General features: G+C 38.6%; 1 protein-coding gene and 1 long non-coding RNA gene across 5 annotated transcripts; both read left to right on the forward strand.

The window, feature by feature from the left end:
• Nucleotides 1-140: 140 nt before the first annotated feature.
• On the forward strand, nt 141-4,932 carry LOC126626544 (nuclear pore complex protein NUP98A-like). Of its 4 annotated transcripts, none has more exons than XR_007624722.1 (11): nt 141-290; nt 940-1,009; nt 1,238-1,438; nt 1,845-2,219; nt 2,321-2,518; nt 2,612-3,018; nt 3,112-3,184; nt 3,261-3,380; nt 3,463-3,666; nt 3,771-4,230; nt 4,470-4,932. XR_007624722.1 is itself a non-coding variant. In XM_050295901.1 (11 exons), the coding sequence occupies exons 2-10, from the start codon at nt 964-966 to the stop codon at nt 4,151-4,153; spliced, it is 2,007 nt and encodes a 668-aa protein (XP_050151858.1). In that variant the 5' UTR covers nt 141-290; nt 940-963; the 3' UTR covers nt 4,154-4,181; nt 4,470-4,932. The 4 variants fall into 4 exon arrangements, 2 of the variants coding, with proteins under 2 accessions (XP_050151858.1, XP_050151859.1); XR_007624723.1 differs by having other exon boundaries at nt 2,324-2,518; XM_050295901.1 differs by having other exon boundaries at nt 3,771-4,181.
• A 3,290-nt stretch (nt 4,933-8,222) lies between these two features.
• Nucleotides 8,223-9,021, forward strand: LOC126626545 (uncharacterized). Its single transcript, XR_007624724.1, has 2 exons — nt 8,223-8,356; nt 8,886-9,021. It is a non-coding gene; the product is annotated as an uncharacterized LOC126626545 (long non-coding RNA).
• The last annotated feature ends 5,644 nt before the right edge of the window (nt 9,022-14,665 follow it).

Here is a 14,665-nt window from a genome sequence, read left to right on the forward strand (position 1 = left end):
AATTTATAGTACGACAGAAGAAACAACTTAAACGCAATTTTTTGTTTGTCGTTTGAATGTATGGACTTAATTTGAACGCTACAGTTACGTACTCCGCGCTTTCTTTGAACCCACGCTTACTAACCCGCGCTCTCTGCTTACTATTAACGCTATTCATTCATCCCTATATAAATTACTCGCTCTCAAATCAAACCCTAACCCTGCGACTCTCTTCCCAAAATAGAATAAACCCTAATTCTCTCTCTCTCTCTCTCGCATTCTCGTCTGATCGAAATTTCGCTCTATCTCAGGTACTTTGCAAAACCCTAACTCTTACAGTTTTTCTCTGTTTCTCACATTATAATGTGAGTAATTCAACTTTTATTTGAGCGATTTCTCCCGAGATTTATATTTGTAAGGAGAAAATTGGAGCGTTGGTTCTTAAACGACTGAATTATAGCTTTCATCCATGAATTAATTGTAATTTTCGTTCATGAGGGCATGAATTAGAAACCCTTAAAATTTTGTGTCTGAATTTGACAAAATGTGAAGCATTGAACCTTCATGCCAATCGTGAAGCATTGTGTTAACTTACGGTGCTAAATGAATACGGAAATTCTCACATAATTGCAATCAAGAACCAATGCTCCACATTTGGATGCCAATTTTGATGCATCTTTAATTCGGATCCAAACCTACAACTCGGTCATAGTTTAAGAATTAATGCTCCAATATACTCTTATTCAAATTGTTGCAACTGCAAAATTACATTAACGGGTAATTGGACCGATTGAATAGAGGATTTACTGACTAGATTGGTTTTTGAGGATTTATGCAAAAGTTTGGATTTTTTTGATAATTTATTGTATTTGAGAGCTATTAAACATCATCTATATGACTCTGTTTTCGTTAATTTTAATTTCAAAGTGTTTTTAATTTTTCGTTCTGTTGTTGTTTCAGCTTTGATTTCCACAAGCTCTGAAGATGGGTGGTGATTCCTTTCGGTTTCCTGGCTGGGGTTCAACTCACTGTAAGTTTTCTCAACTCTATCTTTTCATATGAGACATGAGTCAAGATTTCCGTTGTACCGTGTTAACTGCATTCAGTAATGTTCAGTTCATTCCATATTTGAATGACTGTTTTCTGTTTTTTTTTCTTTTCTGGTATGCATTTATAACCAGCTTTGAGTATTTGTGCTGCATAATCTCTTGTTTGTTCTCCGTGGAAAATAGTTTAATTCATGAATATTGTTTAACAGCTTGTGGGAATTCGTCTGGAAGCCCATTTTATTCCCAATCGTTCTTGGAGCATGAATGGCGCAACAACAACGTTTCTGCTCCCAATCTCTGCAGGTGCGGTCAAAATGGTTTGTTTGGAGCAGCGCAATCTTCTTGGCCGTTTCCTCCTTTTGGAGTACCTTATACTCCTGATCTCAGTCTCTCATTGTCACCAATTGCTGGTAAGCTGCCTCCCACCTGTGCTATGTCATTATGGTGAAAGATGGTTATTAGAAATCATGTACAATGTCACTTTCTTAAGTATGCGATTATTTACCTGTGCTTGCATATCTAGTTTTGTCCCCTACATTAAACCCCAATTTGAGTTCCTTCATTTTCTTTTTCCCCGACAGTTTTTGCCTATATATAAGTGGTGGTTTCTGTATGACATTAATATGTTGTTGAAAACATTCTGTTCGCTACAGATTTGTTTCTGATTTAGTACTGGATCTATGAGCTGACTTGTGAAACAAATTTTGTATATTGTGGGAACTTCACCTGTTTACGTAGTCCGCACGTGTACCAGAATTCTTTCCTTGAAAAACATATTTTGATTTTGATTTATGAAGTACATAAGTTACTGTGCAGGTTTCTGGATGTTTGTTCCCTTTAGTTCGACATGCATCCCAGCCTTTGCCTCTGCTAGCACACCAGCTTTTGGTGCAACAGGCTTTGCGCCCTTTGCTAGAACAACAAGTCCTATGTTCGGAAGCAGAGGAGATGGGTCTTATGGTGGATCATTTGGAGCTTCAAACACCCTGGCTTTTGGTTCATCTAGCTCCACCGTCGGTACTTCAAGCAACCAAGCTTTTGGTGCTTCAAGTACTACTGGTTTTGGTTCATTTAGTAGTACACAACCTTTGAGCTCTTCACCAACTTCTGCATTTGCCCAATCAAGTTCCAGATTCAGTAGCAGCCCATTTGGTGCTTCGTCTCCTTTTGGATCACAGTGTTTTCCATTTGGTGAGTATTTTAGATGTATATGGGTGTTGGTTTTGAATTTTGAATTGTTTTGTTACAGTAAAGGAATGCCTCATTCTGTTCTGTTTTATTTTGTGGTGCAGTAGGTCAATCAACAACAATTGGGAACACCAAGCAGTCAGCTTTTGGTGGCCAACAACACAATGGTAGTAGCGTGGCTTCATACACTGCAACTCTTGCAGTTGATGATAGTAGGAAAGTGGAGTCAATATCTGCAATGCCAGTATATAAAGACAAAAGTCACGAAGAACTCCGTGTGGAAGATTATAAATTGGGGAAAGGTATGCTTTCTAGTTCAAAATTTTCAGTAACTCGGAATTTTTCCCACATTTGTCAAAGTTTACTACGAAATCTGTTATAACTTTTTCTTCCAGGTGTTCAATTTCCTGCCGGTGGGAGTACCATTGACATTTCTACCTCACAGCCGAATCGTTTGCATCCTGCACCATCACTTCTTCAACCATCTTCAAGTCCCTTTAGTACCTCTACTTCGTCTAATATATCTGCTCCAGAAACCCCATCATTCACTTCTCAAGGCATTGTTTTTACACCACCATCTCCTTCAGTTTTTCGACAAACATCATCTCTGTCTCCATTAAGTTCATCGACCTCATCTGGATTTTCATGTCTTGCTCCTGCTCAAACATCAAATTCTGCGCCTCCAGCTATGCAGATATGTATTGGACGAAGTGCCACTCCCTTTGGGCAGAAGAATACTCCATTTAGGAGCTCCTCTGAGGCTAGTTCTACAAGCAACCCAATTGCTTTTGGTCAAGCTACTGTAAGTTTCTTTTTCTCCCATATCTTTTTAATTGAATAGATTTTAATTGATGGTTTTGGCTCACTTTTTGCCCTATTTCTCTTTTCTGTGCAGCCTTTGTTCGTGTCATCTCAGCCTCTTCAGAGTAGTGGTTCTGTCTTCAACATTGTTAGTCAAAATCAGCAAGGTAACATGTTTTATGCATTTTGAATGGTTATAGCCATTGGTACTGATTTCATCAATTGTTGTCTTTGGCTTTGTAGGCAACCCAGGTGGTTCGACAGGAATTCTTGGTCAGAATGGGTTTGAAAGCTTTTCATCAACCCCTGCGTTTGGTCAATTAAGTTATATGTCCGGTTGCTGCCAGTTATGCGCTTCATGTGGTGAGTATTTTGTTTTATTTGTGAAGGTCGTTGTGTTTTGTTTCATTCTATCTCTATCATATTCTTATACTTTATGATGCAGGAGCTCAATCAACAACTGGAAACATTGCTCTGGGGAAGCCAGTTTCTGAGGGTCGGCATCAGGGAAGTGGAGTACCTACAACTGTAACAAACACTGCTTATGGTGAACCGGATGAAAAAATCCACTCAATATCGTCAATGCCAATTTATGGAGACAGATCTCACGAGGAAATGAGATGGCAGAATTATCAATTGGGGGATAAAGGTAAATTTTGCTTTATAAAGTTCGGATAACGCAGAAGAATTTATTGTGAGGAATGATGGCCTTTACTAGGTTCAATGTATGATTAATTTCTCCTTAAATTTCAGGTGGACCGGCTCTTGGTGGTGTGACTCACTTTCACTTGCTTACCAAGAAACCTGCACCGACATTTGCTCAAACATCATTGAGTCTGTCCAATACCTCTACTGTATCTAATATATCTGCTCCGCAAAATCCATCCATTACTGCTGCGGGCTTTGGAGCCTCATCCACACCCAATCTTTTTGCATCTTCATCATCAACTGCTTCATTATTTGGACCAATTCCATCTCCGTCCTTTTCTAGTTCATCAGCTGCACCAGCATCTACATTTGCATTTCCTTCTCCAGCTCCAGCAACAACTTCGACATGCAATCATGGCCTATTCGGTTGCATGCCGTCTGTTGCACAAACAGGTACCACTAACGCCGTGCAAACTAACTTCCTCTAGTGGATCTACAACACCCCTTCCACTAGAGGTTAGTGCCACATACAAACAGCTGTATCAATCTTTTTCTTCAATCGAAGGTTTTTATTTTACTCCCTTAAGATTCATGGAGGCATTATACTTTTGTGTAGTTAAAGTTCCTCAATACGCCGGTCTTGCCCTAAGTTGGATAGGGTTTTGAACCCCTCATTATCCTAGCATCAATCGAACTTAGTTTTCGTGTTAATTTCTATTGGATGACAGTTTAGTGTGTTAAACCACACCCTAAGGAAAACGGGATGTTACTGAATGTGGAATTCACTTTGTTGTTTTCTGCCAGGAAAAGAGTAGGCTACAGATATCATTGCAAGAAATTCGAGAATGCATAATCGTGAGAAAAATGATCGAAAGGTGAGGGTTATGATGCATCTTTTAGGATGCCAGATGGCATCATCTTGTGGTGACAGTTAGAGTTGAGCACGAGTATAAACAGTACATTGTAAGAGAAGGAAGGGGGTTAATGAAATGATATTGTTGTTCTGTTACTATCTCTCTGTGCAATTGTAGAAGATGTGGAGCTAGGTTCTAACAGGGCTCTTCTTCTTCGTCTTCCTTTTCATGGTGATAGGCGCGCAGGCAAAACAAGCAAACGAGGATTGAATTTGAAGAAGAAACAAGTCTAGCAAAATCTACATCCTACAAATAGCATTACTTAGGTGTTTTGTTTGTTTAATAGAATTGATGTAACTAGTTTGGAATTTTGACCAAAACCAAATGGAAAATTTGCAGTTCTTTTTCTTTCAGTACAATTTCTGTTCAGGTTGTTGTGAGTTTCGACATAATAAAAAATCATTGAAAAGAAATAAAGTTTTGTCAACCAAGGATTAAGAACAATACTTGGCTACTCAAAGATGAGTAGGAACTCCTACTCAAAATTTATCAAAATTATTCGTTGTCAACTTATAGACCTTCGCATTTATAATCAGAACCATTCATATTATAAATCACCCTATAAAGATTGTCGCTGCAAAAAATCAATTAAAACTAAGGTCGTTTAGTTATCAAACTGTTTAAAAACAAATGAACGATATTGGTAAAAGCATTACGAACTGTCTACGTATTTGCTACAATAGATTGACTAAATGACTTTAGTTTTAATTTATTTTTTGCATAGGTGATCTTTACAATGTGATTCATAGTATAAACGGTTCTGATCATAAACACAAAGCTCTGTGATTAAAACACTAAGAGTTTTGAGTAGGAGTTCCTACTTATCTTTGAGTAGCCAAGTATTGTTCAAGGATTAATTCATCTTAACAAATGATTAACAAGACCAATATATAAGCTTCCAAATATTGATTACATCTTTAAGATTGCCACTCACTGTGCAAGTGGTAAATTGCCCCGGTGATTAGGACAATTCCTCTTCAATTTATCATGTCCCGGATTCAAACCATCTCCCCTCCCCTTAATATTGTAGTTTATAAAAGGAATATCACTTACATTCAAAATTAAAAATAAATAAAAAATAAATAAATAAAAATAAAAATAAATAAAAAAACTGTCCCTAACTACTGCAATAACACATGAACAAGGAGAAAAACTTCAGCCGGTTGTTTGATAAAAATGAGGATAGCAAAAGCCAAAACCCTAAAAACAAAGGTCTTCTGGGGCTGCCTTAACTACCGATTGGAACTAGACGAGGACATTTTGTATATAAATATATATTTCTTCGTACCTCTTTTATTTTTATTTGAATTTTCCATGCATCTAAAATATTTTTCCATCCATTAAAATAATTAAAATATATATTAATATTATAATTTGTGAATATATTTCTTCTATACGGACTTAATTTGAACGCTACTACGCTACTATTGCAAATACTGACGTAAGCCTCCCGCGCTCCGCCCTTTCTTTCGTGCAACACACGCAAACTTAAAACCTCCCGCGCTCTCTCTTACTTTGAACGCTAACTATTCAACTATGTATATTTCTGCGACTCTCTTCAAATCAAAAACCCTAATGCTCTAGCCCTCGCATTCTCTCATCGTTCGATCATTCTCAATTTCACTCACTCACTCCGATCAGGTTCTTTGCAAAACCCTAATTTTTATGGTTCTTTTGTGTTTATCAGATTATAATGTGTTAATTAATTGTTTGCTATGATAATTAAACTTGTATCTAAGTGATTTCTCTCAATGTTGATTTACTGAAAGAGATTATTGAAGCATTAGGACCTAATCGTAGCATTAGTTCTTGAATTAAATATTCAATAAAATTGGAACCCGAATTTGACAAAACATGGAGCCTCAGTCCTTCATGCCAACTTTGTTAGAATTTTTCATCCGTGTGTGTCAATGTGCTTAATTTTGACACAAATCGAAATCAAGGATCAATGCTCTACATCATACCAATTTTGATGGATTCTTATTATTATTTAGGATCCAAAGCTACAGTTCAGTCATAGTTTAAGAATCAATAATCCAATTTACTCTTGCAAAATTACCAATGTGTAATTGGGCGAATGAAAAGACGATTACTGGACTAGAGTGGAAGTGTTGTCAATTTTCTATTCTAGTCTTATTTCAGCTTGATCTCCACAAGCACTGAAGATGTTCATGAATCCGTTTCCCGGGTCTTGTACTTGTACACACCACTTTTCACCTGTCGGGTACTGGGGTCCGACTAACTGTAAGTTTTCTCATCTCAATCTTTTAATGTCAGCCAGGAGTCAAGATTTTTGTTTTCCTTGTTAATTGCACTCAGTAATTTTCAATGCGTTGCATATGTGAATGATTGTTTTCTGTAATTTTCATCTGGTATCAGAATAATGAGGCAGAGAAATTGGATTCAATATCAGAAATCCCAGATATAAAGACAAAGTCATGAAGAACTCCGTTGGGAGGATAAGGGTATGAATTCTAGTTAAAACTTTTCAGTAACTTAAGAATGTTTCCGGTTCTCTATAACCTTCATCTAGTATGGCAATACGCGGCTGGGAATTCATTGAATATTGTTTAACATCTAATGGACAATCATCTAGAAGGCCAAGTCTGTTCCCATCGTCCCTTGAGCGTGAGCGGAACAACAACAATGCTTCTGCTCCCAATCTTTGCAAGTGCGGTCAGAATTGTAAATTTTGGCACAGAACCTATCTCCACAACAACTGGTGCTTCATCTTCGCAAACTTTTAAAAATACAATGCCTCCTTTCAGAGCATCTTCTACACCTAGCTCATCATCATCAATTATTGGTAAGCCTGAAAGATGGTTATTAGAAATTGCGTACAACGTCACTTTCTAAGTATGCGATTTTTTACCTTGCTAGAATTCTTTCCTTGCAAAATTTATTTTATCTTGATTTTTGAAGTACATAAATTAGTGTGCGGGTTGCTGGTTGTTTGGGGGCCAACAACGCGGGGATGAAGGTACGGTTTCTAGTTTTAACTTTTCAGTATCTTGGAAATTTTGCCGCATTTGACAGCAATAATGACATTTGCTAAGTTCAAAATGTTATAATTTCGACTTCCAGGTGGTCCAGCTCCTGCTGTTGGGAGTGGCTTTGGCACTACAACCTCACAGCCAAACCCCTTTGAATCCTGCACATACATTTTCTCATGCATCAAGTTCTTTTAATGCCACAGTGTTTACTCCAAAAGCTCCATCCTTCACTAATACAGGTTTTACAACAACGTCTACGCCATTCAGTTAATCAAGTTTTGCGATTTCTTGTACTTCAACCAGTCCTTTTTACACTATCACAAACCTCATCTCCGATTCTCTTTAGTTCGTCAAGCTCTGCATAATCATTTTCTGCTCCGGCTAAATCAAACTTCATCCTTCACAAACCTTGTCACCATGTCTCTTTTGGTGGTGCTTTTACCACTCCATTATCTCAGCCATTCAGTAACCCTCCTACTGGCTTTGGTTTGAGGATCTCTACTGCTGCTGGTGCTACAAGCAGCCTAATGGGTTTTAGTCAAGGAGCTGTAAGTTTTTATTTTTAGTTTTTACTTTTAATCGTAAAAGGTTTTAATTGATGATCATTGGTTAACTTTTTTCTCTATTTTCTTGCCCGAGCATCCAATTTGTTGTTCTTCACCTTTCCCATCTCAGCCATTTTTCGGGTTGAAACAAGACTCATGTGTTTCACAAACAGGTGCTGTTACTACGGAACAAACTACGATTTCCGCTGGTGGGTCTACAACTCCCTTTCCCCAAAGAGGTTAGTGCTACACACAAACAGTTATATCTATCGATTTTTTTCCTTCAATTATTGAAGGTTTTTATGTTACTCCCTTTTAGATTCATAGAGGCATTATACTTTTTGTTAGAACAAGTCAGAGTTATCAAGAATCCAGCTCATGTTTAAACTCTAAAGTCTGTTATTCAGGAATGCATGTTGGATTTGTTGAAATGTTTTGGAGTTATTATATATCGTGATATGTGGATTATTTGGAAATGTTCATGGAGCATGAGAACTTTGGTGTTGCATTAATCCGAGGGATAAATGTAAGTTGCACACGGGGACATTAGGGCAGATGGCCATTAGGGGTCACGTGGTGAGTTACAATTTATGAAGGATATAATGGACACGTAAAGGGATGATGTGATATGGCATTATGTGTATAATTATTTGATATTATTATCCTATTTTATAGTATGATTAAAATAACAAGCTTGATTGGCATATTATATATTCTACTCACTGAGCGACGGTGGTTGTTGCTCACTTCTCACCTATTATTTTACAGATGAGTTATTTGGCAAGACAGGTGTTAGAAGAGCTGAGGTTGTGATTGAGGAGAAGTTTAAGGATTTTAATTTATTACTTATGTACACCCTGTAAGGATTATGGAGTTATTTTAATAAGAGGATTTCATTTTTCAACCCATGTCGATTTCCTTTTATTTATTTTTACTTTTACTCGTGTTTCGGGCGCAGGGGTCTTATTTTACTACCGACCCCGGGTTCGGGGCGTGACACATCCCCCCTGCAATTTCACGCGTCAATCCCTTCTCCTCTTCCATGACTACCGTAGTGAATATTAAGCTTGATCGTGCCAACCATCCTCTATGGTTGGCGCAAATCTTGCCAATATTAAAGAGTCGTGACCTGATGGGTTACGTCGACGACTCTCTGGTCTGTCCTCCGAAACACTTGGCTAGAAATACTGCTGTCAATCCGGCGTATGTTACATGGGTGCATAATGACCAAATGATCCTCAATTGGATCAATGCCTCGCTGACTACCTCTGTTCTAGCCACTGTAGCCAGCAAACGCACGTCTCGTGTGAAATGGGAAGCTCTTGAGCAACGTTATGCATCCACTTCTCAGAATCGCATCATCTTTCTGCAAAATGAATTGCTCCTGACAAAGAAATGTGATCTCTCAGTGGCTGATTACTTGGATCGTGTAAACGCTATATCAAATAACCTTGCTCTTGCCGAACAATCAGTAAGTGATAATGAACTGGTTCAAATTATTCTTAATAACCTTGGTCCTATATTCGAGATGACTGTCAATGCAGCTCAGGCACGTGATACTCCAATCATGTACCCAACCCTTGAAGCTCTTCTTTTGACAACGGAGAGGCGAATGATGGAACAAATTGTACCTGTGGTGGAATCAGCTTCTGTCAATGCCTTTGTAGCTGCAAGAGGACGTGGTGGACGTTCTCGTGGAAATGGACGTGGTGGCTTTGCGTCCAACCGTGGTGCTGCTTCTAATATCAACCAACGAGGTTCCTTCCCTTGCAACAACAGTCAGCGCAATCCTACCGTCATTGGGGAACGTTGCAATTCAAGTGGCGAGAGAATCACTTGTCAAATTTGTGGTAAGCTTGGACATCGTACTTTAGATTGTTACTAGTGCATGAATGGTGCTTATGAAGGACATATTCCAACTAAACGTCTTATTGCCATGGCGTCTTCACCAATTACCTTGAATCGACAACAAAATGGAACCTGGTTACTGGACACAGGAGCCAACACCCATGTCACTCCTGATATTCAAAATCTGGTAAATCCAAAGGAGTACAATGGTAATGAAAATATCAATGGTGTAGGTAATGATACTGGCCTTTCAATTTCACATTCTAGTTCAAACAAAATTACTACTAAGTCTTGCTCATTTGAACTAAACAATATACTCCATTGTCCATCCGCCTCCACTAGCATTATCTCTGCCCATCAATTCACTCTTGATAACCACTGTTACCTACTAATATTTCCTTATTTTTTCTTTGTCAAGGACCTCAAGACCCAGAAAACGTTTTTCCAAGGGAGATGTGAGAATGGATTGTACCTATTTCTAGGTGGTGGTGGATTATCCAAGTATCCTATTTCAACGTTCTTAGGCGTTAGAGTCTCGGCCCAAAAATGGCATTCTTGTCTTGGTCACCCTGCATCTTCAATTATTAAGTTTTTAATTTCAAATAATCAAGTACCAAGTCATGGTACTGCCGATGTAATGTTTTGTGATTCTTGTCCTTTGGGCAAGAGTACCAAACTTCCCTTTAGCAAGTCAGAGTCTGTGTCTCAATTTCCTTTGGAACTTTTACATTCCGATGTGTAGTGTTCACCAGTTATGTCAATTGAAGGTTTTCGTTATTATGTATTGTTTGTCAATGATTGTTCTCACTATTCTTGCATTTTTCCCATGAAAAACAAATCTGAAGTATTTGGAATTTTTGTTACATTTAAGGCGCACGTTGAAAAAATGTTTAACACACCCATCAAAACTCTTCAATGCGATGAAGGTGGTGAGTATAAGAGTCAAGCCTTTAAACATTTTCTTGCAACTCAGGGAATTTCACAACATTTTTCATGCCCAAAACACCCTGAGCAAAATGGAATTGTGGAACGAAAACATCGCCATATAGTCAAAACTAGTATTGTCATGCTTTCTCACCCCCACATCCATGACAAATATTGGTTTGATGTTTGTTTGGCGGCCACATACATAATTAATAGGTTACCAACTAAGGTTTTGTCTAATAAATCTCCATATGAAAAGCTTCTTCACCGAACACCGACTTATGAATTCTTCAAAGTATTTGGATGTAAATGTTTTCCTTGGTTGACACCCTATGCACGCAACAAACTTCAACCCAAGTCCAAGTCATGTGTTTTCTTAGGATATTCGTTGAATCACCAAGGATACAAGTGTTTGGATTTATCCACGAGACGAGTGTATTTGTCTCACCACGTATTATTCGATGAGGACTCATTTCCATTCAAGGAACTTGCATCTCTCAAGGAAAACGTCTCCACAACAGGTAACTCTCCAACCTCTGAGCTTGTTTTTTACTTTTCCAACCCTATCCCTAGTCCACCAAATAACCAAGTCCTAGTCACACCCAATGACCAACCCGCCACTACCAATAGGTTACCATATAATCAACCAATGCATGAAAAACCTGCACCAAGTTTCCAACCTTCTTCTACTCCAAACCCTGCCCTTATTTCTAGCCCTAGTGAACCTTTACCAAACCAAGATGAGCAAGAAATAGTAGTTGTTGTCCCTGTGAACTAGAATCAGTCACGACAATGTGTCATCGATCCGGTGTTGGTTCATAATCCCCCTCTATGTTATCCAATGACCACTCAGTCTAAAGTTGGGATACAAAAGCCAAACCCAAAATCTGCATTGCATGTTAATACTGACAATCAAGTGGTTGAACCAGCATGTTTTAGTCAGGCAATCAAGCATAAAGAATGGCGGACTACGATGGCTCAGGAATTCAGTGCCTTGCAACATTATGGTACGTGGACTCTTGTACCTTACCATCATGCCATGAACTTGTTGCCAAACAAGTGGGTTTTCAAGATAAAGAGGCGTGCAAATGGCTCGATTGAGCGACATAAGGCTAGGCTTGTGGCTAATGGTTTTCATCAACAATCCGGGATCGACTATACGAAGACCTTTAGTCCTGTTGTCAAGCATAGCACCATTAGACTTGTTTTGAGTTTGGCAGTTTCAAATAAATGGCATGTTCGACAATTGGACGTTCAAAACGAGTTTCTGCATGGGTATTTGAGTGAGGATGTGTACATGAGACAACCACTGGGTTTTGTTGATAAACAGTATCCTAACTATGTTTGTAAACTGCAACGTAGTTTGTATGGTTTAAAACAGACACCTAGGGTCTGGTTTCAAAGGTTTTCAGAATTTTTCCTTCAGTTAGGGTTTCAAGAGTCCATGTGCAATTACTCTTTGTTTGTTTATAATCAAAGAGGCGTTTATTTGATTTTGCTTATTTATGTGGATGACATCTTGCTCACAGGAAACAACTACACTCAATTGGCATGGTTGATCAAGAAGCTCAGCACTTTATTTTCCATGAAAGACTTGGGTCCCCTTAGTTTTTCCTGGGTGTTGAAGCCACTTACGTTGGAAACAATATGCATTTGACTTAATCCAAGTATGCCCTGGACTTGCTTCAACAAACAAAGTTTAAAGATGCCAAGCCGATTTCCACTCCAATTTCTGTAGGACAAAAACTGAGTGCTTATGTTGGTGAACCTTACAAGTATCCGGATCAATATCGCAGTGTTGTTGGAGCTGTAGACAACGAAATTTCAGTAAATAAATCTTCACCAACGCATTAAAGTTTTGACGTGTCACAACACACATGGGATACGCCACATGTCACACAATTGTACACATGGCATGTGACTCAACAAATTGGAAGAAAAACCCTTGGAGGATTAAACAAGTTTTTCTTCTCATTTTTGGGCAATGACAAGGCAAGCACACTTCAATCCATTATGGATGAAAACAAGTTTTTCTTCTCATTTTGGGCAATGACAAGGTAAGCACATTTCAATCCATTACGGATCAAAACAAGTTTTTCTCATTTGGGCAATGACAAAGCAAGTACATTTCAAGTTTAAAGTTGTATCAAGTGGGAAAATTAGGCCATAAGTTAGACCACTTCAAGTTTAAAATGGTATTAAGTGGGAAATTAAGCCATATGTTAGACCACTTCAATTTCAATATTGCATTAAGTGGGAAATTAGGCCATATGTTAGACCACTTCAATTTCAATATTGCATTAAGTGGGAAAATTAGGTAATGGTGCTTAAGTGGGAAGATTTTGTGGTGGTAATTCATTTTCAAAGCCTATAAATAGGTTTCTTCATCAAGGTATCAATCATCATAAAATTCACAAATACATTTCTACTCCCAAATTGGAAGAGAATTCCTCAAAACCTTGAAGCTTTGAAACTCTAAAGCTCTCAAGCAAATCTCAAAGGATCAAGAAAGCCCTCTTCATTTTTCGTCAAATCCTCCTTCAAGATCAAGCCCCAACGGCTCTTGAAGAACTTCCATCAATTCAAGATCAAGCCTCGACGGCCCTTGAAGAAAGTGTTCATCGTTCATCAATTGTTCATCCTAAGATCAAGCCACAACGACCCTTTAGATCAACAACATCAACAAATCCACACAACTGTTCATCCTAAGATCAAGCCCCGACGACCCTTTTGGATCAACAACATCACCAAAGTCACACAACTGTTCATCCTAAGATCAAGCCCCAACGGCCCTTTGGATCAACAACATCAACAAATCTACACAACAGTTCTTCAAGATCAAGCCCCAACGGCCCTTGAAAAAGCTCCCAACCGTTCATCCAATATCAAGCCTCAACGGCCCTTGGATCAACAACATCCATAAATCAACACCTTACGGAGATCGAATCAGATGATCAAGTTAAAAGAGATCGTAACCCTACAAATCCATTAACACCAAAATATTATTTTGTACACGTTGTTCTTGTTTCAGGAAATTTCCGTGTTCACAAGAGTGCTGCAGTATTTTACCATCACGAGACCGGATCTTTCCTATGCCGTTAACCAGGTGTGCCAATTTATGCACTCACCCAAGGATACTCATTGGATGGCAGTGAAACGCATCCTGCAGTATTTGAAGGCCACGTATGATCATAGTCTTGTTTATAAACCTGGAGATATGCAATTGCATGCTTTCTCTGATGCAGATTATGCGGGCAATCCTCATACCTGCCACTCTACAGGAGGTTTTTGTATTTATTTGGGACCAAATCTGGTGTCTTGGAGTTCAAAGAAATATAAGACTTTCTCTCGGTCGAGTATGGAAGCCGAATATAGGCAACTAGCCTACACTGCTGCTGAGCTATCTTGGTTAAGGTTGTTATTCAGAGACCTTTATTTGCATCTTCATATTCCACACATATGGTGTGAGAATGTCTCTTCAATAGCCTTAGCCTCCAATCCCGTTTTTCATTCATGAACAAAACACTTGGAGGTTGATTATCACTATGTCCGTGAGAAAGTGGTTCGAAAACAGCTTCTGGTAAATTTTATTTGTTCTCAAGATCATATTGCTGATTTGTTTACAAAGGGTTTGTCTTCCTCGCATTTCAAGCTTTTGGTGTCCAAGCTTCCAGTTGTTTCTCGGGTTGTCAGCTTGCGGGGGGCTGTTAGACCAAGTCAAAGTTATCAAGAATCTAGCTCATGTTTAAACTCTAAAGTCTGTTATTCAGGAATGC

This window comes from Malus sylvestris, chromosome 6, assembly GCF_916048215.2.
Source record: "Malus sylvestris chromosome 6, drMalSylv7.2, whole genome shotgun sequence".
Taxonomy (NCBI): Eukaryota; Viridiplantae; Streptophyta; class Magnoliopsida; order Rosales; family Rosaceae; genus Malus; species Malus sylvestris.